This window comes from Hordeum vulgare, chromosome 2H (genome assembly GCF_904849725.1).
Source record: "Hordeum vulgare subsp. vulgare chromosome 2H, MorexV3_pseudomolecules_assembly, whole genome shotgun sequence".
In the NCBI taxonomy this organism is placed as follows: domain Eukaryota; kingdom Viridiplantae; phylum Streptophyta; class Magnoliopsida; order Poales; family Poaceae; genus Hordeum; species Hordeum vulgare.
Window position 1 is genome coordinate 111,586,239 of NC_058519.1, and position 24,843 is coordinate 111,611,081.

General features: G+C 45.1%; 1 protein-coding gene across 3 annotated transcripts; it reads left to right on the forward strand.

The window, feature by feature from the left end:
* The first annotated feature begins 460 nt into the window (after nt 1-460).
* LOC123425416 (MADS-box transcription factor 18-like) lies at nt 461-24,843 on the forward strand. 3 transcript variants are annotated; one of them, XM_045109112.1, is made up of 8 exons: nt 461-896; nt 22,166-22,247; nt 22,402-22,466; nt 22,559-22,658; nt 22,759-22,800; nt 23,120-23,158; nt 23,234-23,429; nt 24,365-24,843. In XM_045109112.1, the coding sequence occupies exons 1-8, from the start codon at nt 712-714 to the stop codon at nt 24,523-24,525; spliced, it is 870 nt and encodes a 289-aa protein (XP_044965047.1). In that variant the 5' UTR covers nt 461-711; the 3' UTR covers nt 24,526-24,843. The 3 variants fall into 3 exon arrangements, with proteins under 3 accessions (XP_044965047.1, XP_044965049.1, XP_044965048.1); XM_045109114.1 differs by having other exon boundaries at nt 23,234-23,409; XM_045109113.1 differs by having other exon boundaries at nt 22,169-22,247.

Below are 24,843 nucleotides of genomic sequence, written 5' to 3' on the forward strand. Positions count from 1 at the left end.
ATTAACGGAGTGAAAAGAGATTCTTATCCGAACACTACTACAGTCATGCAGGATCCCTTTTCTTTTGAATGTATGATGTATTTCCTTTTAGCATTCATAGAGGTTATCATCCATAGTTCCATACGATGATACAACCCACGATTGAACAGTGTAGACTTTCTTCAGTCTCCACCGAGCAGACCCCACTGGCAGGACGGGGTCACCCACCTCGTCCATGCCAAATGTCGCTTGCCGTCTCGCTCCCTTGTACCCGACAACAGCGGACCACACACGAGGCCTGGAAAAAACCTTTTCGCACAGCGAACCCGACCACGCTCGCTCCGGCGACCAATCCCCGGCCGTTGGCGAGGCAGACCCCTGTGGTGCACCAGCGCCACGGGCCCGCGGACCCACCAGCACCAAGGTCGCAATAACGACCCCCGCCCGATTCAACGGCCGGGATCCTTCCCCGTCTCCTCGAGATCATCTCGGCCAACCAAAACTCGACAGCGCGCCACGGGAAACCAGTCCGGTTTCGCCATACCACCCCTCGCCCCCCATCTAAACCGCCCACCTCGCCCTCCCATTTCCTGCGAGCTCCACACACCATCACACCGCATTTCTCAGTCTTCCTCCTCACATCGCCGTAGCAGCTAGCTAGTTAGCCGGGAGAGAGGGGCCGGCGCCGCCGAGCGAGAGAGCCGGAGGGGGCGGGGTGGAGGCAGGGCGGAGATGGGGCGCGGGCCGGTGCAGCTGCGGCGGATCGAGAACAAGATAAACCGGCAGGTGACCTTCTCCAAGCGGCGCAGCGGGCTGCTTAAGAAGGCGCACGAGATCTCCGTGCTCTGCGACGCCGAGGTCGCGCTCATCGTCTTCTCCACCAAGGGCAAGCTATACGAGTACTCCAGCCAGGACAGGTTATATCACGCGCCCCCAGCTACCCCTCCTTTCTCACCCACTCGGCTCCTTCCCACGAGCTCTATTTGAGGATTCGGGGAACCGGATGATTGATTTGGGCTGCTTTGTGTTCATCTTCATTCCACAAGTGGCTGTCTCGTTCGATAGTTCCGGTGGGGAATTTGGCTGCGGGAAATGTTGCTCGGTGCATGCGAGGTTATTATTTCGTGCTATTTTTTGTGGGTTATGCTTGGATGGGTAATCTAGTTCTCCTTGTTTCAATCATGGAATCGATTGTTGTTCAATTAACCAATAGCACCGGAGTTTCTGGCCCTTACTCTATTGCCCATATAGTAATTAACCTACGTACTGCGTACTGTCTACAGGTTCTACCATATGATTATGCATACTCTTGTGTACTTGATTGATTACTCTATATAAACTGTAGCATCTATTGTGCGAATGGTACACTGCCACACCAGTAATCCTTAATCACTTGTAGGGCCAGTAAAGGTGATTTTCTGATGCTATCTGTTCCGAAAACTAAGTTCACTTTAAGTGGAGGTATTCTCATGAAATGGCGGCAAGGGGGACTTGTACATCAGATGTATAAGTTTTCCTAAATTGTCTAAAGTTTGCTATTCAATGATGCTGATGCTAATGTTTCACTGTCATGTTAATTCCATATATACTACTCCATCCGTTTATAAATATAACTCTTTTTAGAGGCTCTATATAGATATACTTTAGAGTGTAGATTCACTTATTTTGCTTCGTATGTAGTCCCCTAGTCAAACCTCTAAAAAGACTTATATTTAGAAACAGAGGGAGTACTGTACAAGATATATGAAATTAACTGTGGTTACTGTAGAAACAATTTAATATGAGAGCAAAGCCTACACATATCCGTTCTCGTCCCATCTGCATCTCTCCGTCAGATATTAGACAGCTATGCTATTACGCAATGGTCTTTGTCAGATCTAACTGGTATGCATGGCCATCAGCTTATTTGACAGATATTTCGGTTTTTTTATCAATATTCTTTATCCATATGAACATTAAGGTTATGTGGTTGAAAACTTTGATTGTAGTGTTTGATTGTTTTGTCAGACTGAGAACAATCGTTACGCAAAGCCTGAAACTGATCAATGTTTTGTTTGAGATTTTGGGCGTATAGAATATATATAGACATCTTTATATTTTATGAGTAAGATAACAGTATATTGATCTTCTTTCTGATGTTTCATAATCAAAGGTGTATTTTCTTCTTATGACTGTTTTTACAAAACATCTTTTACTTTCGCTGCAATTTTTTCAGTTGCTAAGAACTAAATATTTTAGCCCTATAAAGGATTTTTTTGTGGTAGACTGGTAGTTGACTCTAAAGGTAAATTGTAGTTTTTTTCTGCAATATAGTATTTTATTGATGTGTGGTTGGAAACGAGTACCAGACTGCTAGTACGAGAAAATGGCATTGTATTAGTTAGTGAACATGGCCGGGTAACCCAAATAATGTTTTCAATTTTTTCTGACGTTTGATACTCAACCTGCATATACATTTCTAAGAGCTAAGCATACAATATTTGCTGTATATCATTCCATAATTACACAGATCACACAATCATCTGTTTGTATACACTGTATAGTATATTGTATCCACTGATTACTTGTTTCACGGGAGTAGATCCCCTTAGTACTTAAGGTTATTGTTTTGAAACCATGGTGTTGCAACCTTCTCTCACGAAGGTTAGACTATATTCGTATGGAGCACTTTTTTTTTTTTGGAAAAGGAGGTTAAACCCCCGGCCTCTGCATCAATCGATGCATGTAGCCAATTTTTGTTAATTATTCCACAAAGGTCTAACAAAAGTATACATCAATCCATCCAATGCCACCACTCACACCTACAAACTCGATAATGTGGATTGCTCTCACTTCACATATGTAAGACCGGTGTTGTTTCTAATCCATCCACATAACATATCGGGAACAACAGCTGGTGCAGCATACCTGAGACGCACACCTCACGCACACGTTTTACAAGCCGCCATCATCATCGAACCACTGACCCATCTTCAGGAAAGAGATCCGCATCATCCTTGCCAGTCCAATCATCCGTCGACGCCACCACGGCGCCCAACGGCGCCACCGCCCTGCGCTCATCCGTCCAGATACGAAGACTCCGGGAGATCTGTCGTGCGTAGCACCTGCCAACCAGGCATGACTCAGCGTAGCACCTGTCGGGCAGGCATGACTTGACAGCTCCACCGAAATTCCGTGCAAGACGAAGCCGCTCCACCTCCTGCCCGAGTCTGCCAGCGCTGCTCCACAAACGATGCTCCCAAGAGAGAAACGACACCGCAGTACCGCCATCGTCCGATCTGAAAGACCAGATCCTAGGGTTTCCCCTGAAGCAGTGCCCACCACCAGCAACAGTTCAGGACCCATACAGTGCCCACCACCACTCAGCCCTCAAGGCGACGCCTTCAGGAAGGTCACGACGTCAAGGCCGCCGCCGCCGCCCGCCGGAGTTAGGGTTTCCATCCGAGAGGCAAGGGAGGGGAGCAGAGGAGCAGATGTATACCGACGTCTCCAAAAAGAATAACGGCGCCCTTGAGCGTCGTCGTCGGCGCGGCCGGCCTGGGCCAACCAAGGGGTTTCCCCCAATCTGAATCTCCTCCACCGGCTTCACCCGCAGGTAGGGCCCCGGCAACCACGCAGGCACCACCAAGAATCCGCAGGGGAGAGGCCCACAGATCAGGACCTGGGGGCGCAGGTGGCGGTGCGGGCAGCGGTCGACGAAGGGGAGCAGCACACCTTCACAACGACGCTTCCAAGAAAGATAGCGGCACCTGCGGGCGTCGCCGTCGCGGCTCCGATGAAGACCGAAGCAAGGATTTCTTCCGGAGCTGCGCTGGACATCCACCGCTACCGACCGTCGAGCATGGCCGTCACGCACCATCACGACCCCCAGCCAGGGCCACTGCACCGCACTTCCTGGACATGCTCGTGCCCAGCCGACAGGCCCTGCCAGCGCAGCCGCGCCCGGCCGCCGCGCCCCCATTATGGCCGTGAACCCTGCATCCGGCCATGGAGCCCTGGATTTCTTGACTTGTTTTGCATTTCTGAACCGCACTTGGCACAAATTTCTGCTGGACAATCATTTCAAACTACACTGCCGTGTGTTTGTACTGGGATACAAAGTGGTGTGCTTTAGGGTACCCGCCAACCCTCTTTAGTTAATTCAAATGAACATTTTCTTTCATTTGAATGAACCAAGGAATAGGACCCTAAAGGCTACCCATTTGCACTCCTTGTACAAAATGGTTGGCCTTACCTAGCTAGTTTTATTGCACCACCTTATTTACCAACAAAGGAATGTCCAACTTTATCTAAATGAAATTTACTAGTGCATAAAAGCATGGGCTTATATCGCCCGCTAAGTTGCCGCTATTGCACCGGTATAGTTGCTGCATGTAAAAAATTGTATGATGGCTGAATATTGTGTTGTTGTATTCTAACCCTTTAGGGATATATATACGAGTACATGAGGGGTAGAGGCTTGGAGTACAAAACAAATTACATGTGGTTTGAACTAATTATATCTTTATTTTCTTATTTCTAACTTAAACCCAATTATACTTCTAACATTCCCCCTTCTGAATTTGAATTCTTGCACCTTTGTCCTCTTCTTCACCGCGTCATCATCAACTGCGTCTCTAATGGATCGGCATCTAGGGCGCTGATTGCGTCCCCTTCTGGTGCCTTCCTTGTCTCTCCTCTATTTCCTCCCGCAGTCACAACGGGAATGGCGTGGACGCTAGTGACGACGCAGACGCTAGTGACGACGCATATGCTACCGATGACGCATACGCTGTTGACTTGAGTTGTTGCGGATGAGTTGTTGTAGATCAAGCTATTAATGTTGATGTCGAGGTAGCTGATCATGGTGATGTAGCCGTGGTTGAGGTAGACGTGGTCAATGTGTGATCGTCGTGGATGATGAAGCCGCACAAAGCCGGAGGCGCAATAAAAATGCATTGTGACGGAGCTGCAGACGTGGACGATACACCTTGCGGATGTCAGAGGGTGTCGTCGGTGATGAGTCCGCCGGTTTTGCCAGGACCGGAGGAAACCCATCGAACACACATCGGTTTTGCCAGAACTGTGAGGCCGTATAGGGGTCATCACTATAGTGACACCGTGTCGATGCAGTCGTGCCTCGTGCATGACATGGTCGATGCCGGCGTCTTGACGCGGTCATTGTCATTGTCGAGGTTGCGCCTTGCAGAAAAATCTATCTGAGGACGCTAGTGTTCATTTTGTGGACGAGGTGATGATGAAAACCATGTTGATGAAGACCTTGGTGATGAAGTGTTGACGATGGCGTCGCAGCAGCGTGTCGGTCGGCTCGCTGATGGAGCACTTGATGTAGATGCGTGCAGGTGCACTGGTTGGTGTAGATGACCCGCTCGCAGCTGGAGCAGGAGTCGCGTTGCAAAACCGGCTCGTATCCAGTTCGTGTTCGTGTTGTCGAAGAAGTCGTAGCCGGATCCCGCGAGAGGCCCTGTAATCGATACACGCTAGGGCTTGCCTTTCGGCAGGCACGGGCGTGTGTCTCTGGAGTTTGTGACCGTGGTGGATGAAGCCATGAAGGAGCATGTGGCGCGGATGTTTCCTGTACGCATGCATCTTCTAGTTTCCTGGTGCATGCGTGTACAGGCCGTGTGCATGTATATCTCCTGTTCTGCATATACGCAAATAAAATAAGATTAGATCGGACCAGCGTGCCGCCCTCCCGGTGTCGTGGCCGGGTTCCGCCTCGTGCTGGTGGCGCCACGTGAAGTTTTCTCTGATGCCGTCTTGTGGAGCGAGTCGACTAAGTTCTGTGTTGATGCATCCCGGCCAGCTGGATCCGGTAGACGCACTGGATGGTGTACTTGGCGGCCGGAGGCCACCAAAAGCCCGCGGGTGGTCAGTCCCGCGTGCTTGGTCGATATCGCCGTGGAGCTGGCCGGATCAGTGCATGCGCATGTATTTAGCGCATCTTGCGCTGCAATCGGAGGGCGGAGTTTCGTCAATTTGCTCGGAAAAGCTGTAGTTGCGTGTGGAAGATTGGCGGCGCATGGCCGCCTGCACTGATTGCGATGGGATTTTCATCGGATTTTGAGGATCGTAGGACTTATTCGTGGCTAAAGAAGAATCGATCTAAGAAATTTGGAAAAGTGGAATTGATCTAATCTAAAAAACTGATCCAATCTTTTGATCAATCGGGTGTCGCGCCCCTGGGAGAGAAGACTAATCTTCCCGAGGGCGGCGCGCTACGGAAGTGATAGAGGAACTTAGGATTGACGTCGTGAGACTAACCGCTCTAATACCATGTAGAAAATTGTATGATGGCTGAATATTGTCTTGTTGTATTCTAACCCGGGCGAAGCCACCGCCCAGCTAGCCTGGGCAGTTGCGCGCTACATGCTACGATTGAGCTATCAAAACGAAGAAAATACTCCATGCACGGTGGTTTATCCGGGCAGTTGGCAGCTGGTCCAATGGGCTCTCGTTTCTTATCTGGTCAACAATACTAATTAATAGATTAATTAAGCAGTTAATAATCTATTGGGCCACGAGTGCCTACGTGAGAGAAGCGGTTCTGTTTTCGTTTTTACTCCGTTCCAATTAAGGTTTATTTATGTATCGTTTGATGATTGTTGCTTTATATATAAAACGAAGCGTGAGCTTGTTTCGAGAGAGAAATTGGTCATTTAGGATGGTTACCACTTGATGAGCTTCGTGCTTTGTTTAGGGTGTTTGGTTTAGATAGTTGGTGTTATTTTTTAATTTTTTAATTATTAGCTTTGAGAGCTGAGGAGGTTTTTGGCACTGAAAATGCAATGGTGTGCAACCAAAAACATAAGTAGAGCCACGTCCACCATCCCATATTGCCACGTGAATTTATTTAGCATACTATATGGCATGTTTCATCTGAACATCTCCATTATTTCAAGCTTCCTATTTTGAATATATTCACAAATCAAACTACTTAATTTATATGAATTACAAATCCAATTTTTTTATCTTATTGTGTCTTTTAGGACATTTGGGTGGTGATTTTGGGCAGCTATGTTTTCGCCGGCAATATGATCAGTTCGGTTCTATGACTTGGTTGTGAAGTCTACACTTAATTTTGACCTACGAAACTAAATAAATATATACTATATTATTTCGCTATTTGTGTATGATTCCTATGGTTATATTTTCACTACATCATTAACACAGATTTTTGGTTCAAAATTTTGATGTTATTTTATATGTTGTGTATCCAAAACCCAATTTTGTTTTCTAGATACTCAACCTCAAGTTTGCCCAGGCTTCACAAAATTTCTGGCTTCGCCACTGCCTTTAGGGGCATACATAGGAGTACATGAGGGGTAGAGGCTTCGAGTATAAGACAAGTTACATGTGGTTTAAACTCTATCTTCTTATCTCTAACTTAAACCCAATTATACTTCTAACACTACAGAGCCTTCCTGCTTCGCTACCGTTGGCACCACAAAATCCTCCTAATACCCTGCTAAACAGTGTCAAATTCAGCAAGAAATTATGGAGACACCACAAAATCCTCCTAATACCCTGCTAAACAGTGCCAAATTCAGCAAGAAATTATGGAGAACCTGTCTCTCAACTGGAGAAGTGCCCGCTATAGCTGCTGGGAGAAGCCGCCAGAAATTCGTTTCTCCCGCAATTAGAAACTTTGGTTCCTAATGCGCATCAAATGGGAATCGTGGGATAGTTTTAGTCTGCTGGTGTTCTTGGCTTCCAATGGAGTTTTCCTCCTTATATAGAGGAGATACATGCATGAACAATCTTCTACCTTACGCATACCTTATCTGCATAATTTGTTAAATTCGAATTTAAGCTATCTATATCACAAACCATTAATCCAATTAGCAATCTGTCTACACCGCTGAGTTTCTCTCGTTGGGATTTCAAAATAAGATCCCATCTTTTGTTTAGATATATTTTTAACACCATCGCTTACCAGGCTAAAGTAGCATTATTGTCATGTTAGCAGCGAAACAGTTACCATGATAAAAGTGTATGGCTGTAATTTAATAATTTATATGTATTTATATTAGATATTACAATGTTATGCGGAGGTAGAGAGTGTGTATTCATGTGCCACCAGTAGAAACAATATCATATCATATAAGTATTATCATGAAAGTCTTACATGGATGGAGAGTGGTAACTTGTAACAGAGTGGCTATAACCTACCAATAACTTGGTTAGTAAGTGAGTATACCTGACAACTACCGACGGGAATTTTTTTGTCAAAATATATCAACATGAGATCTACTTAGAAGGTAAATGTTTTTCCAACATATGTCACCACCATGACTTCGCCACCGTATCCTCATCAACGAGTAGGGGGAGGCCAGTAAGAGTAGGTTGGCCATCAAGCCATCATTGTAGGGTTGTTGTCACGGCATAGGAGCTCCTGTCTTGGGTGTATTGCATGCAAAATCAAACATTTGGTGGAAGATGGCTTCTCTCTGCTTGCTCATCTCCTTCCCTTTAGTGGCAGCGCTCGCGGTGGCAGGCAATGCATGTATATCTTAGATCTAGAAGAGCATGGTGTCATCAAGGTTTTCGAGTCGACGAGTCGTTATGGGGTAGCGACTCTTGAATAGTCGACCCTGCAGTTGTGATTAGTCACGACTTGTCGACTAGTCGACAAGCTGTTGAGTCGACTATTTTTTCCGACTCATCCATGCTAGGTGACCCATGCCACTAGTTAGTGGATGATGATGTCTTGCTATTATAGAACACCACATTCCACATAGCAAAACTATTCATTGCATGTTGTACTTCGGCTGTCACTATTAGATTGTTTTAGATGTGTAATGCACATCGCACAACACGGCCTGCCAGTGTGTGATGTGCCAGCACACCGCAAACATGTAGTGTCCGAAGCCGTTTGAGATGTGTTATCTCATCGCAAACGAGCATTGTTATATCACTGTTTACATTGAGGACCTTTATGTGCACACAACTCTATTTAATTGTGTGTTGTGTAGAGCAGATTGACCACACCCTAATTTCACTACATTTTGTATAAAAGCCACATGATTTTCATATATCACTTATTATCACATAGCTCACATCAATACATCACAACCAACATATAGTATGACAGACATATGTTAGGGCCAGTTATTTTTCAGCTTATTGTCAAAATAAACGAGAAGCCTAAAATAACTCGATTTGTATAAGCTAGCTTAACTTATTTTCATCGGAGTCTCCTTTGCAATGAAAAAATCTGGGGTAAGCAGCTTCATACAGAAGCTCACTTAGAAGTGACGGCGTATAGCCCTCCATCACCGCTGCTCCCGGTCCTTCCCTCCGCCGACGCCGCCTCTCCTCCCTTTGGCGCAACCCCTCCCTCCCTCTGGCGTGACTCCGCCTTCTCCTCGACCTAGCAGCAACAACTCCACTCCGGCGGACGATCGGGGCTCAACTCTGGTGGACACCGTCAAACTCCGGCCGACGACCCACTCCAGGGAAGGACCCCTGTCCCTTGTCCTACTCCGACTGACGACCCACTCCAGCTCCACTTCAAGGGTATTATAGACATTTCACTACTTATACCATATATAAGCTGAAAAAACAGGCACTGAAAAAACTGGCTAGCTTATTATCCGGAGCTTATTTTCACATGATATTATTTGGAGCTTATTCTCACATGAGTTTATTTCCACAGGAGAGCTCAGAAGAACTGCCCCTTAACATCCATATATATTCTAGGTAGTATCTATCATATTAAAGAGTATTTAGGCATATTATGTATAAGGTAGTATACATTCTACCCCTTAGGTAGTGTATGATACATCCATTTGAGCGATAATTAATACGAAATGAAGGAAATATGTACTGTAGTCATTTTTTGTACCATACAAATATGAATGTATTTTAAAAATAAACTAAAAGTATAGGATTCGTTGCAATTTTTCACATACATACCGTTATAGTATCTTGGAAATTGGAAATAGTATATGCACGTTTCAGAGATGGTATCCGGGATGCCAGTTATCGACCATGTTGATCGAGTATGTGACGGGTGCTTGGTTGGAAAACAGCACCGCAGGCCATTCCCTGCTCAGTCTACCTATCGTGCAAGTGATGCACTCGAGCTGCTCCATGGTGATCTATGTGGCCCTATCACCCCGGCAACTCACGCTGGAAAGAAGTATTTCTTCCTTATGGTAGACGACTACTCGAGATATATGTGGGTCGTTCTCCTACGGTCTAAAGATGAGGCGTTTGAAGCATTCAAGAAGCTGAAGGCTGCAACGGAGATGGAACACAAGCTGAAGGTTCGCGCTCTACGGACAGATCGCGGCGGAGAGTTTACGTCGAATGAGTTCAACGACTACTGCGAGAAGATTGGCATAAAGAGGTTCCTCACGGCACCTTACACGCCGCAGCAGAATGGGGTCGTTGAAAGGCGCAATCGAACCGTCGTTGACATGGCAAGGAGTTTACTCAAGAGCAAGAACCTGCCGGGGATTTTTTGGGGAGAAGCTGTCTCGACGGCGGTCTATCTTCTCAACCGGGCTCCAACGAAGGCGGTGATCGGCAAGACTCCGTATGAAGCAATTTACGGACATAAGCCGAATGTGTCTCATCTACGGACGTTCGGGTGCGTGGCACATGTGAAGACGGCGGAACCACATCTCTCAAAGCTTGCCGATCGTAGCACCAAGATGGTGTTCATCGGATACGAGAGCAGTTCTGGCACTAAGGCATACCGTTTCTACGATCCACAAACCAAGCGTCTACGGATTTCACGCGACGTCGTGTTTGAAGAAAACCAAGCGTGGAATTGGAGCGCTGCAGCCGACGATGCTCCAAACAGTAACATATTTGCAGTTGAATTTCCAACTGATGATGATGCAGGGGAGGATGTCCAGGTGGTTGGCAAGACGCCCAACCAAGGTGACCACAATGGTAGTGATCATCATGGTGCCGACACCGACAACGACGCGCATAGGTCGCAAGGAGATAACGACAACGCCGCGCACGACACAGGCGGAGATCTCGACGACAACATCGACAACGAGGCGCATAGTGACGACGACAATCAAGATGATGGTCACGGTCACGACGACTACGCCGACGACACGGATGTCGATGACACACCAGGGTCTCAGCCGTCTTCCTCAAGTGCATCAACACCGACACAATTTGTGTTGCCTCCTTCGCAAGCCACAACGGACTCCTCAGGGCCTCGTCGCTACAAGACCCTCAAGAAAGTCTACAAGTACACAAAGCCAGTTACGCTTGAGTACTCCGGACTATGTCTGTTCGGAGTTGAGGAGCCGGCGAACTTCGTAGAGGCGAGCAAAAGTCCTAGCTGGACGCACGCCATGGATGAGGAGATGAAGGCAATTGAGAGCAATGGCACGTGGACTTTGGTAACCCGACCTCCAAACCAAAAGACGATAGGTTTGAAGTGGGTTTACAAGTTAAAGAAGGACACAGAGGGTGCCATTGTGAAGTACAAGGCAAGACTCGTTGCAAAGGGCTACGTATAACGTCAAGGAGTTGACTATGATGAGGTGTTTGCACCGGTTGCTCGAATCGAGACGGTGAGAGTGCTCCTAGCTTTGGCAGCACAAGAGGATTGGAAGGTTCATCATATGGATGTTAAATCCGCTTTCCTCAACGGCGATCTCACAGAAGAAGTGTACGTGGAACAACCCCTCGGCTACGAGAAGAAAGGCGAAGAAGGGAAAGTTTACAAGCTCAAGAAGGCACTTTACGGGTTGAAGCAAGCGCCAAGAGCTTGGAACTCAAAGTTAGACCGAAGTCTGGTCTCGCTCGGGTTCAAGAGATGTCCCCTCGAGCACGCAGTCTATACAAAGAACTCCAAAGGCTCAAACCTGCTAGTTGGAGTTTATGTCGACGATCTGATTATCACCGGAGATAGCGTACAAGAAATTGAACGTTTCAAGGCGCAAATGAAGAACAAGTTTAGCATGAGTGATCTGGGGTTACTCAGCTATTACTTGGGCATCGAAGTGAAGCAAAGCTCCGGGGAGATTTCCCTATGTCAATCGGCTTACGCGGTCAAGTTATTGGACAAGTGTGGCATGTCAGATTGCTACGCGACACAAGTTCCAATGGACCAACGTCACAAGTTGAGCAAGCGTAGCTCAAATCCGCCGGTGGACACCACAATGTATCGAAGTGTTGTGGGTAGCCTAAGATACTTGGTGCATACCCGACCTGACTTGGCTTATTCAGTCGGGATCGTGAGTCGTTTCATGGAGAATCCGACAACCGAACACATGAGCGCGGTCAATCAAATTCTACGCTATGTGAAAGGCACAATTAATCTTGGCTGCACGTACAGAAAGGGAAAGCAAGGATTGATCCTTCGTGGATATTCAGATAGTGACATGGCAGGTGATGTTGATGACCGAAAGAGCACAACGGGCATGGTTTTCTACCTTGGCCCGAATCCGATTAGCTGGAATTCTCAGAAGCAAAAGGTGGTGGCACTGTCTTAATGCGAGGCAGAATACATAGCGGCAAGCACGGCGGCTTGTCAAGCAGTGTGGCTGAGAAGACTCCTAGCTATTCTTGCAAAGCGGGAGGTGTAGATCGATAACCAAGCTGCAATCTCGTTGTGCAAAAATCCGGTTCATCACGAAAGGAGCAAGCACATAGATACATGGTTCCACCATATCCGGGAGTGCATTGAAGAAGGGTTGATCGAGGTTCAACATGTGAACACGAAAGACCAACTTGCCGATATTTTCACCAAGTCCCTCGGTCGACAGAAGTTCATCGAGATGAGGAGGAAAGTCGGAGTGCAAGAAGTGAAGTCAAGCAACAAGATTAAGGAGGTGAATGTAGATGTTAATCATGTTGCTCATGTAGGATTAGGAAAGAAAGCCAAACCGAGTCCTAGTAGTATTAGGATTCCTAGTCCTAGTCTATTTCTATAGTCCCTTGTGGACGTGTATAAAAGACACCCTAGGGGTGTTGATTGTAACACCAGAAAAAAGAAAAGCAATACAAAGCAAAGGCTCGACACGGGTCTTTAGCCATCAAATCTATTGATCAGTTTTATTCGTGTCGCTAGTTACGCAAGTTCCGTCAAGTAGCCGGCCAAAGCAAGAATCGCGTAGGCACGCCTGTACAGCTGCATACGCACGTTCAAAAGCCAACACATGCCCAAGATGATAGAGTGGTATATATACTACCAGATGGTAGTATATGATGACGTTGGTGTAACTACACTTGGTTGAAGTTATGTACTTAAGTTCACATCTGACATAATATATCTGTATCATGAAGTATATATTATAATGTACTCAGTAGTAAGTAGTAACGAAAAAATACAAATTCGCTTCCTTCTGCTTACGTCCTTATCATTGCACTTTGGAAGGATGAGTTGCAAACAAAAGCATGGAACATATAGTATCATCTTATCTTATTGCCATAACAAGCCATATATTACAAAATCAAAGTACTCTTTTCGTTTTTTTATACAAAGCCACAAACTCATATTACACGTATCAAGATAGAAATTAATGTGGAAGGATGAGTTGCAAACAAAAGCATGGAACATATAGTATCATCTTATCTTATTGCCATAGCAAGCCATATTACAAAATCAAAGTACTCTTTTCGTTTTTTTATACAAAGCCACAAACTCATATTACACGTATCAAGATAGAAATTAATGGCCACTTAAGCCAATGTTGCAAGCAGGTCTTTTCTCTTCACTTGACGTGTTAATTAATGTGTATTTTTCTCTCCAACGCACAATAAGGCAACTATCTCACTCCTCATTAGTTGATTAATGTGGTGCATTCAAACCAGTCTTTTCATTTTCGCATGCATGCATCCATGGGGTATTAATGTTCTCGGCTGCTAGTACGAGTCAAACCTCGTCAATTTTACCTTCGTTGTTAATGGCCATGTATAGCTGCAAATTGTAATTTTGTTAGTGACCTTGTATAGAAAAATAGAGGGAGTACTAATAATGGCATCTTATCTTGTAGAAATTTTGTACCATCTTATGTTACAAAATTAAATTACTATCTCCCTCCCGACTAAACTATCTAAATATGTATTATATGTGACAAAAAATATAAAAAAAATATATATTTTGAAATACATCCATGTAGAAATCTAATGATATACTTTTCATGACATATAACACATATTTATTTGTTCAAATCGATGACCTAAAACTATGCAAATGACTTATACACCGGGACAGAGGCAGTACAATCTATCATGAATTAGTTGAATGTGCCTATTAACAAAACTGAATTACTAATAGAACATATTTTATATTAGCAAAATTATAATAACAAAATCAATACAGTGGTTGAACTTCTTTCTAGAAACACTGATTACAACCTAGATACACCCAGAAATGCATACCTCTTTTAGACTTGTATTCTTTTTGGAGGAGCAACTTATTTGTACGCATAGCCCAAGTGGCAAATATATAGTACAGTAGACTTGGGCTACAAGAAAGGAAATTTATACTAATATAGACACTAGAACAATACCAACAGTATCTCCAGCACTGTCAATCAAAACGACACATCAAATATATGCGGTATGTCTGGACGTGTCCACACACAACTTTATGGGAGTCGGCCATCGAAACCGCCTGAGTCCACCACCCGGCCTTGGACGTTGCCGGTGGAGGAGAGGTTGATGATTGACATGGACAGTCCGGCCTCATTGACGTGGAGCTTCCATCGCTCGCGATGGATGATCCGACATTGCCCGCGGACTCATAGAGCACACGGTCCTCATGGCCACGATGACCTCCCGCCAAAGATCTGGCCCTTCGTTAGCCGATGTCGCTTGAAGTGTTGTAGGTTGTACCGCTCCTACAGCATCCAGAACATGGAGACCGGCAACATTGCCTGCTCCTTCCCCATGAGAGCGTCAAAGTGCGCCTACACCATGGTGAAGCCCGTAACCAGCGCGGGCACTTGCTCCTGGTCAAATGGCTCATCTATCCTCTGGTCTTCATGATCGAGCTCTCCTCCGGTAAGCTCAGAGGCAGTCTCGCCTCATAGCGGAATGAACGCTCGGCTTCCCAGTCATCACAAGCTTTGCAATCTCATCTCGGCAGCGTGGTGAGAGCTTCTTCCACCACCCACGCCCGATCCTGGCCATTGTATCGACAATCATGGAAGGAGGAAGAGAAGAGGTGGTGTGTAGGCGGAGGTCGGACCAAGGAAGATGGGGCTTAGAGGTGTTGCGGGTCACCCTGGGCGTTCGGGTACCCTAACCCGCTACCCGAACCAAACCAAATTACCCGGATTGTCAGGTAATACGGAACATCAGAGTTTGGATCTTCAAGGTCGACGAAGTCAACACAAATGGCTCACTATTGACGGGAACATAGTGGCGTATAGTGATGGGATTTACCTACCAAAAAGCTAAGCTAATGATGATCAATGGCTTGAAGACAAGTTCACATTCAAGATCACTGGCATGATGGCCAGGACCACATAGGGTCATCCACAGGGTGGCTCCGAGAGGTTGCTTGGGGCCAATGTCGTGGCTATAGCAGAAATGGCCGTCACCACTTTGCACTTCAAGATTGGTGAGGTCAATACAAACATTTCGCTATTGACGGGAACATGTTGGCATATAGTGATGGAATTTAACTACTAACAAAACTAAGTTGTTGACAATCAATGGCTCAAGGCTGGTTCAGATTCAAGATCATTGGCATGATGGTCACAAACACACAAGGTCATGCCCGGTGGCTCTTCGGGAGGTGGCTCGGGATCGGGGTCGCCATGGTGGCTCTGGCAGAAATGGCCAGCATGATCCTCCACTCCAGCCGAGGATTGTTGTGCTCTGACACTTGGAGCTCGCCGCACCACACGTGAATCAAGCCGTGATTGAAGGGGGGCTCCCTTATATCTTGTGCAAGCCCCCATCTCATCCCCTCCCCATAAGTGTTCTCTCCCACTATGATAATAGAGGACATATTGCCTTCCCCGCCATGAATCATCTCACAATAGAAGCGGAACTACTCCCATGTCGGGGCTAGCATCTCAATCTTCCTATCCTTTTAAGACAATGTCGACCTTGTCCTCCTCTGCCCCTCACGCCCGCGTTAGCCCCATGCTCTTCGACAAAACTAAGTTATTGAGAATCAGTGTCTCGAGGCTGGTTCAGATTCGAGATCATTGGCACGATGGCCACAAACACATAAGGTCATGCCCCGCGGCTCTTCGCGAGGAGCCTTGGGGTCGGGGTCGCCATGGTGGCTCTGGTAGAAATGGCCAACGTCATCCTCCACTCCAACCGACGATCGCTGTGCTCTGACATTTGGAACGAGCTCGTCACCCCACACATGAATCAGATCGTTGCTGAAGGAGGGGCCCCCATTGCTTATACCAACCGCTATCTCATCCCCTATCCATAAACGTTCTCTCCCACTTTGATAATATAGGCGAGACTGCCTTCCCAGCCATGAATCATCCTGCAATAGAAGCAGAGCTCCTCCCGCGTCGGGGCTAGCATATCCATCTTCCTATCCTCTTGAGCAAATGCCAACCTCGCCCCCCTCTTTCCCTCATGCCCGTGCTAGCCCCGTGCTCTCCTAGCCTTCTCTCCTCCCTTGGATAGGATCCGACGACACTCAAAAGTGCTACAGAGGCGAGTAATGACCAGGAGATGGATGAGGCAATGATGGGCACCACAATTGGATTAGTTCATTGGCCCCCCTCTCATCCCTCGTGACCGAGATCTGGCAACGCCGGTCTTGTAGGTGGCCTCCACCAACATCTCGTTCAAATCAGGAGAGGGTGAGACAGGGTTAGGCTCATTAAAGAGCGCCTGGCTTTGGCTAGTCACAATGGGAGTATCATCTGCTAGTGTCATGCATATGATACTATTGTATGATAATACCGCCAAAGTGCGTAGTATCATAGTGAACCCATTATGGCCATACATAACACATACTTGTACATCATTTAATATGTTTTGTATCATATCATGATACTCAATCATCTCTTCCATCATTATGACTAGTCTTATATAACGCCTAAGCAGATCACCTCAATTGTTGTTTCTCCTGGATCTTGGTGATCGAAGGGAGGTACCACTGCATATTGGTTACCGCTTGTATTAGAGCTAGGATAGGCTGAGAGCGGGAAGGGAACGGAAGCGAAGAGAACGCCATGGAGCGGAAAATAAAGTGTATGGTTTGTTGTGTATTTAAACCAAACTCCCATGTACTCTGTACTCTTCAGGAAATCCTACACACTGCAAATGGTGGGATGCCACCTTAACAACCGTTTTCTATGAGCACTTAATTGACTGGTTTTTTAAATATATCGCCCAACATTCCCATTTAGTTGGACTTTTGGATGAACTGGTTGGTGCATAATTCAATCTTGTATCAGAGCAAAGAGGTCTTGAGTTGCAGACTCGATAAACATACTATTAAATAAAATATTTGCAGCCTACATAGATCCTATGTCTAAGGTGTGGAGTATATCTTAGAAGTGAGGGAGTGCTGAAATATATTGCCCGAACATTCTCCACCAGTTCCGTCTTCAAAATGATCTCGTTGGTGCATGAATTCAATATATCTATTTACCGATGATTGTAAGACTAGAAAATAACACAACTATTTATAGACTTTTAGGACACCTCAAGGAGTCTAGTATGTACAAAGAGCATCCCTACCCCTTCTCCACATCTTAACTCCTTAAACCACCTACCAAAACTTAACTCTTTCAAATATGAGGGCTTAAACTTTGTTGCACCAATCCCTTTTCGTAAACTTAACTCTCTATACTTTTTCTTTGCAATTTATTTCCATTCCTTTGCAAGCACATATCCCATTTGAACCATACTTTCACGTCGTATTAGTTCAAATCTTGATATTTCTAATGCACATATTTCAACAATAATTCCTCATTTTCATATTTAAACATTCAAATTCAAACACAACAATGGTCTGGATGAAGTGAATAATCCAAATAAAATATGATAAAAGCATAAGAATAAAGAACTAAGAAGTTCCCACAAGTGCTCCATAAGATTATATCAGAGATGGTCATGAGCTTCTTGCCTTTCAATCATCTTATGCACCTCGAGGAATCTTTAGATCATGGTGGCTTGATATTCCAATTAGACTTGCATCCCATTGTAATATGGTCAAAGTTGTCTCGTTGACTTCTCTCACCCTTGATGATCATGTTGTCGAAGATCGCACATGTTGTCATGATCTTGAACAATATCTTTTGGTCCCAATACTCAATAAGATCACAAACAATAGCAAAGTGAGTTCACAACACACCAAAGTCTCTCTCAACGTCCTCTAGCGCAGCTAGTTGGCACATCACAATGTGAGATCTCTTGTTCTCTTTTAGGCGTTGAATTGTCTTCACAAGTGTGGTTTTTGGAGGGTAGTTGCCATATGCAAGGTAGTAGCCCATGTTGCCAACCACAAGCCTTGTGTGTAGAGGAAATCTCTTCAAGACACTGAGGTCAGTAGGTTAACTAGGCATTCCAGAGTACGAATGCCAAATCCATGAATCCTATAATACAACTACTTTGAGAATGATGGTTGAATCATGGCAATGCCTTCTTAACTGCCCATGCCATTTGGTAGGACAATTATTTCATGTGCAATGCATACTACGAATGGATCCAAGCATTCCTAACCACCCTCTTGCTTGATCCATATCCAGAAGCCTCGCAGTGTCTTCATGAGTGGATGCACTCTGAAGATCTCGATCGAAACTTTTGATAGCTCTTCGTATACTTGAGGATGGTATCTTCTCCAATACAAATGTACACATCAACAAGGTCAATTGAAACTCCATATGAAAGTATTCAAAGTGTCATTGGTACACTCTCATCAAAGGACTTGCATCAATTTCTCCAACTGCATCCCTTCTCGGTGTGAACCAATGATCCTCCTCCTCCTCCAAAGCTCTTGCAATGCGCACAAAGATCTTTGTACACTCGTAATTGTCACCCTAAAAGGTTTGTCCAAATACACAAGGGATTGTTCGTAAAGTAAACCTGAAAAGTTTTGGCATCTGGCCTATTGCAATAGATGTGATGCCGGTGGAAACGTGAACCATGTCTCTCTTGGAGAACTTTGCATGGGAAACAAAAATTTTCCTACGCACACGCAAGACCTATCCATGGTGATGATCATCTACGAGAGGGGAGATCGGATCCACATACCCTTGTAGATCGCTAAGCAGGAAGCGTTAAGAAACGCGGTTGATGTAGTTGAACGTCTTTGCGATTCAAATCGCAATCCGTCCCACGAACTCCATCCCGATCTAGTGCCGAACGGACGACACCTCCGCGTTCAGCACACGTGCAGCTCGGTGACGATCTCCGCCTTCTTGATCCAGCAAGAGAGACGAAGAGGTAAATGAATTCTCCGGCAGCACGACAGCGTGGCGGTGATGATGGTGGAGCTACTCCGACAGGGCTTCGTCGTATCGTACCGAACTAGCTACGGGGTTTCACGAGGTGGTAGAGGGAGAGAGGGCTGCAACATGGCTTAAGGTGCAAAAAGCCTCTCTACCCTCCACTATATATAGGAGGGAGGGGAGGGGTGGCGCCCTGGGGACTTGCCCTAGGGTTTGGCCGATGCAAGGAGGAGAGGAGTCCTCCTCCAATACGGTTTGGAGGAGGAGTCTCCTTCCCCAATTCGGTTTGGCCCCACCTCTCTTTCCTTCTTCCCTTCGGCCGAATAGGCCCTCTTGGGATGGCCACCAGCCCACCAAGGGCTGGTGCGCCATCCTTGGGCCTGTTTGGTCCCCTCCCGGGTGGGTGGCCCCTCCCGGTGGAACTCCGGAACCCATTCGTCACTCCCGATATTTTACCGGTAATGCCTGAAATCCTTCCGGAAGCCAAATGGATACTTCCTATATATCAATCTTCGTCTCCGGACCATTCCGGAAACCCTCATGATGTCCGAGATCTCATCCGGGACTTCGAACAACATTCGGTTACCAACATCAATAATATTCGGTTACCAACATCAATAATTCAACTATACCGAAACGTCACCGAATCTTAAGTGTGCAGACCCGGCGAGTTCGAGAACTATGTAGACATGACCGAGACACTCTCCAGTCAATATCCGATAGCGGGACCTGGATGTCCATATTGGATCCTACATATTCTACGAAGATCCTTATCGGTGGAACCTCTATGTCAAGGATTCAATTAATCCTGTATAACATTCCCTTTGTCCTTTGGTATGTTACTTGCGCGAGTTTCGATCGTCTATATCCCTATACCTATTTGGATCTCGGTACCGGCAAGTCTCTTTACTCGTTCTGTAATATAAAATACTGTGGCTAAATCTTTAGTCACATTGCTTGCAAGGCTTGTTGTGATGTTGTATTACCGAGTGGGCCCCGAGATACCCCTCCATCATACGGAGTGACAAATCCCAGTCTTGATCCATGCTAACTCAACGGGCACCTTCGGAGATATCTGTACAACACCTTTATAGTCACCCAGTAATGTTGCGACGTTTGATACACACAAGGTATTCCTCCAGTGTTAATGAATTATATTATCTGATGGTCATAACAATATATACTTGACATGCATAAAAACAGTAGCAATAAAACGACACGATCACATGCTACGTTCATAATTTGAGTCTTGTCCATCACATCATTCTCCTGATGATGTGATTCCGTTATCAAGCGTCAACACTTGTCAATGGCGAGGAAACCTTGACCATCTTTGATCAACGAGCTAGTCAACTAGAGGCTTACTAGAAACAGTGTGTTGTCTATTTATCCATACATGTATCTAAGTTTCCATTCAATATAATTCTAGCATGGATAATAAACGATCATCTTGAACAAAGAAATATAATAATAAATATTTATTATTGCCTCTAAGGCATATTTCCAACAGTCTCTTGTTCCGCCCTTCCTCTCCAATGATCACAGGCAATGCCATCTCGAAAACATTATCCTCTACTGCTTCCTCAGACGACGGGTTGTTGAAAACCACTTCCAATAGCCTCCTCATCTATACATTGGTTTCTGCAATGATTAGATTTAGTGCATAAACCGAGAAATAAAAGAAAAAAAGGAAAAGAGTTTACCATTCGCACAATTGGTCAGACACTTCGCAAGCAAGGTGAATGGCTCTGCGTCTGGCAGGGGTGTGCAAATGAGGTGGTCAAAGACGAAAGAGCCCAGCAGAGGGGTGGATGTGGGAGGAATTGATTTCGTGCTCACCATCAATCTAGTGGAGGTGGTGGATCCCTCGGTCAGAGGCGGACCCACGTTCATGGGAGTGGGGGCCTAGGACCCCACTCAAAATATGAAACTTCAGTGATATTTCTTTGAAATTCCAGAAAAAATTGCCAAAACTATGTGAATTTGTACAAAGTGTGCCCCCACTCCTATAGTTTGGCCCCACTTAGAATGTTTTCTAGGTCCGCCCTTGCCCATGATGGCGGGCACAATCGACGTGGGGAAGGAGATGTGGAGGCCAGGAGCGTGTGCATGTGTCTATTGTGACCTCCTGCTCCTCCAGGTGTGTGGAGATGGGCTAAGGATGGCGTCGTGGCCACCGGAGGGACGGAGTCGGCGTGGAGATCAGTGGTCCCGCAGGAGAGGAGCTATGCGGTGGCAGCTGGTGGTTGATTTTTTACCTTGCCCAAAAAGTTTTGTTTGGAGGGGTTTTGTGGAGCTTGAACTTCCTGGTCAAATTTGAGCAGCCAAAGTGCACGTTTGAGGAGTTATACTAAAACTTGTGTTCATTGTTCCTAATATAACTCTCCACTCATGGAGTTAAAGTTTTTGGTTTTATAGAAATTTGGAGGAAGAAGCTCCCAATATGGTGTCCGATTCTAAACACACTTTTTGAGTTTTTGCATGTACCTTGGCTCACCATGTGCACACAGTGCAGTGATAATGATATAGATCAGGATGTGACACACAAGTTGCTTTACAACTATATTTAGCAATGAGGTTTGCTCGAAAAACAAATATTGCATTTTGCTATACTTAAAAATATAAGCGAATAGCCCTGGTCAGTTTGTTTTGCACTCTCGAATAAGGAGAGCATTAGGCCTGGTCATTTCAATAGTTTCAGTCACATGACATGATTATTACACTGAGTAATTTGAAAATAATATATGAGCACTAGTTTGGTTCTAATATAAGACCTCGATTGCTTTTTTGTGCATGCACAACATTATTTGGGGACATTTCCTCAGTAGCATGGATGTGATTCTTGAACGTTACCAACGTTACTCATTTGAAGAAAGAGCTGTACTGGATCCAAGTACTGGAGACCAGGTAAATAACATTGTAACTTGTTGTGGAACACATATGCTTATGCAGTGAAGAGATTAATTTCAGCTAATTAAATTTACTTATTATATGTACTTCATATTCATCTAGCTAATCAAATTTACTTACTATATGTACTTCATATTCTTTTTACTTGTAGGCAAATTGGGGAGACGAATATGGAAGTTTGAAGATAAAACTCGATGCACTCCAGAAGAGTCAAAGGTATTGTATTTCGAGGAACATTCTCATTCTAGTTATATGATGGGTGCTAAGTGGTAAGTGGTAATTGGCGTTTGGTCCATTTCAATCTGAAGGCAACTCTTAGGTGAACAATTGGACCCACTCACCACAAAAGAACTTCAACAGTTGGAACAACAGCTTGATAGTTCTTTGAAGCACATAAGGTCAAGAAAGGTGAACCAATTGTGTTGATATTTTGCCATTGGTGTGCAGAGCTAATTTGCATCTACCAATTTTTTAACCAAAATCTTATGAAGCATTGCCTTTTCCACAGAATCAACTTCTCTTTGAGTCAATATCTGAGCTTCAAAAGAAGGTATGTTACTCTCATTAAGTTCCCATGTGGTTTACCTTTGTGTGTACAGTGACCGCCAAGGAGAATTGTCGATATGATTCATCGGCCTCCCGCCTCTATAAACACACCCTCGTCTGAAACATTTGAAAAAAGAACCGTTTGCATTTGTCAATGTGCTAGCATGTTTTAATGAGTTTCAACGTAGTTAGTCCGCCAATGATACCATTTCGTTTTCCCATGCTTGAATAATAGTTAAACATCTATTTCTTCATCATTTGTAAATATTTAGTAGACCTAGGTTAGCAAATATTTATAATCATTGCCTTATAAATATGTGCAGGAGAAATCATTAAAAGATCAGAATGGCGTCCTGCAGAAGGTAAATCTTCTTGTTTACTGTAAGGTGACTAGCTGTGCAGACCAGAGGCTAAAATCTTCTTTTTATTTTTCTTAGCACCTCGTAGAGACAGAAAAGGAGAAAAATAACGTTTTGTCAAATATTCATCACCGGGAGCAGTTGAATGAAGCAACAAATATTCATCACCAGGAGCAGCTGAGTGGAGCAACAACAAGCTCACCGTCACCTACACCACCGACGGCCCAAGATTCCATGGCACCTCCAAATATTGGGTACTTATGCTTCCACTTAGGTATGCAGATTTGGAATCTTGTATCCTCTAACCCTCTAGTTTAACTAAATGAACTAATGTTTCAGAATTCACATCACTTTTGAAATTTTAGTTCATTTGGTTGAATTACAGAGGGCCATAGGGTACCCTAAAGGATCCAAATTGCATCTCTACTTTCACTGTATTTACGTGTTTTCCTCGTTTACATATCACTAAATAAAGTAAGACTTCAGGTCATAAAAATTAATAAAGTAAGACTGTGTAGTGTGTACATTGTTCTTCAGCAAAGAATTGGATGCCTTTTCTTAGAAACACTGATTGCAGTGTATGCACGCGCACACACACACAAACTCACACTCACATAGTGCCTACTAAGGACCGGGTCGGAGTTGCGGAATTTGAAGATTTGCGAAGTCACCATGGGAGCCTTGCTATTGATGGAAAGGCCGCCTCCCACTGAAAGAATAATCCGCATTAGCGAGACACCAAAGAGCCAAATTTGGTGTTTGATCCTTGGTGGATGACCACCCATGTTTCATAGCGATCTCAAGCATGTTCTGAATATTAGTTACCGACCTATATATACCTAGAGGACTTCAACAGAACATGAACTCTGCATAAACTATCTCCAATTTTTAATTCATTTTTATGAAATGGTTAAATCAAGGGCTGTTAATTGATTGTGTTCAGTTCATGTGATACATACGCGCATGCTGAAATCAAAAGCTAGATGCTAAACGTTTCTGGAAATTGCTCTCCGTAAGAAACAGTAAGACGCATGAGCTAGCTTTGTTCCATTTTGCTAGATACTATACCTGTCATGAAACCGAGGCTGGTAAATTCAGTTGGCGTAAGCAACTATTTGAAAAACCAACACATAAGCAACTATTTAGCACTGTTCCTAGATGAAAGCTACTGTCTGTTTTAGCACGCTGTCATTCCTTTAACAAATGCAGGCCATATCAATCTAGAGGAGGAGGGGATCCAGAACCTCAGCCGTCACCAGCACAAGCAAACAACAGCAATCTGCCACCGTGGATGCTCCGCACCATCGGCAACAGATGAAGGCTGGCGACAGCCTCATACGACTCCACCTGAAGGCGACAATGGCGCCTGACACGCGCCCACTATGGAAGCTAGCTGCCGGTGTGCAGTCCATCTCCGGCAATGGCTTCCGGTGTAGCCACCAATAAGACCATGTGTCTTTGCTACAGGGTGAATGGGGTCTTCCTGTCTTGAGCTTTTCCTGCACTATAGGGAGCAGTGTCTTGTTTCCACGTTTCAGTTCCCTTTTTTTCGCTGATCGATGAGCACGATCTTGTGGTTGGACTTTCGTGTGTAAGCTTTAATGGATTTGCGGTATGGTTTTACACGTTGACACGGTTTTTGTATTCCATCCGTTGTAAAAATGCAAAAGGGCGCTGCCTTCTCTTTA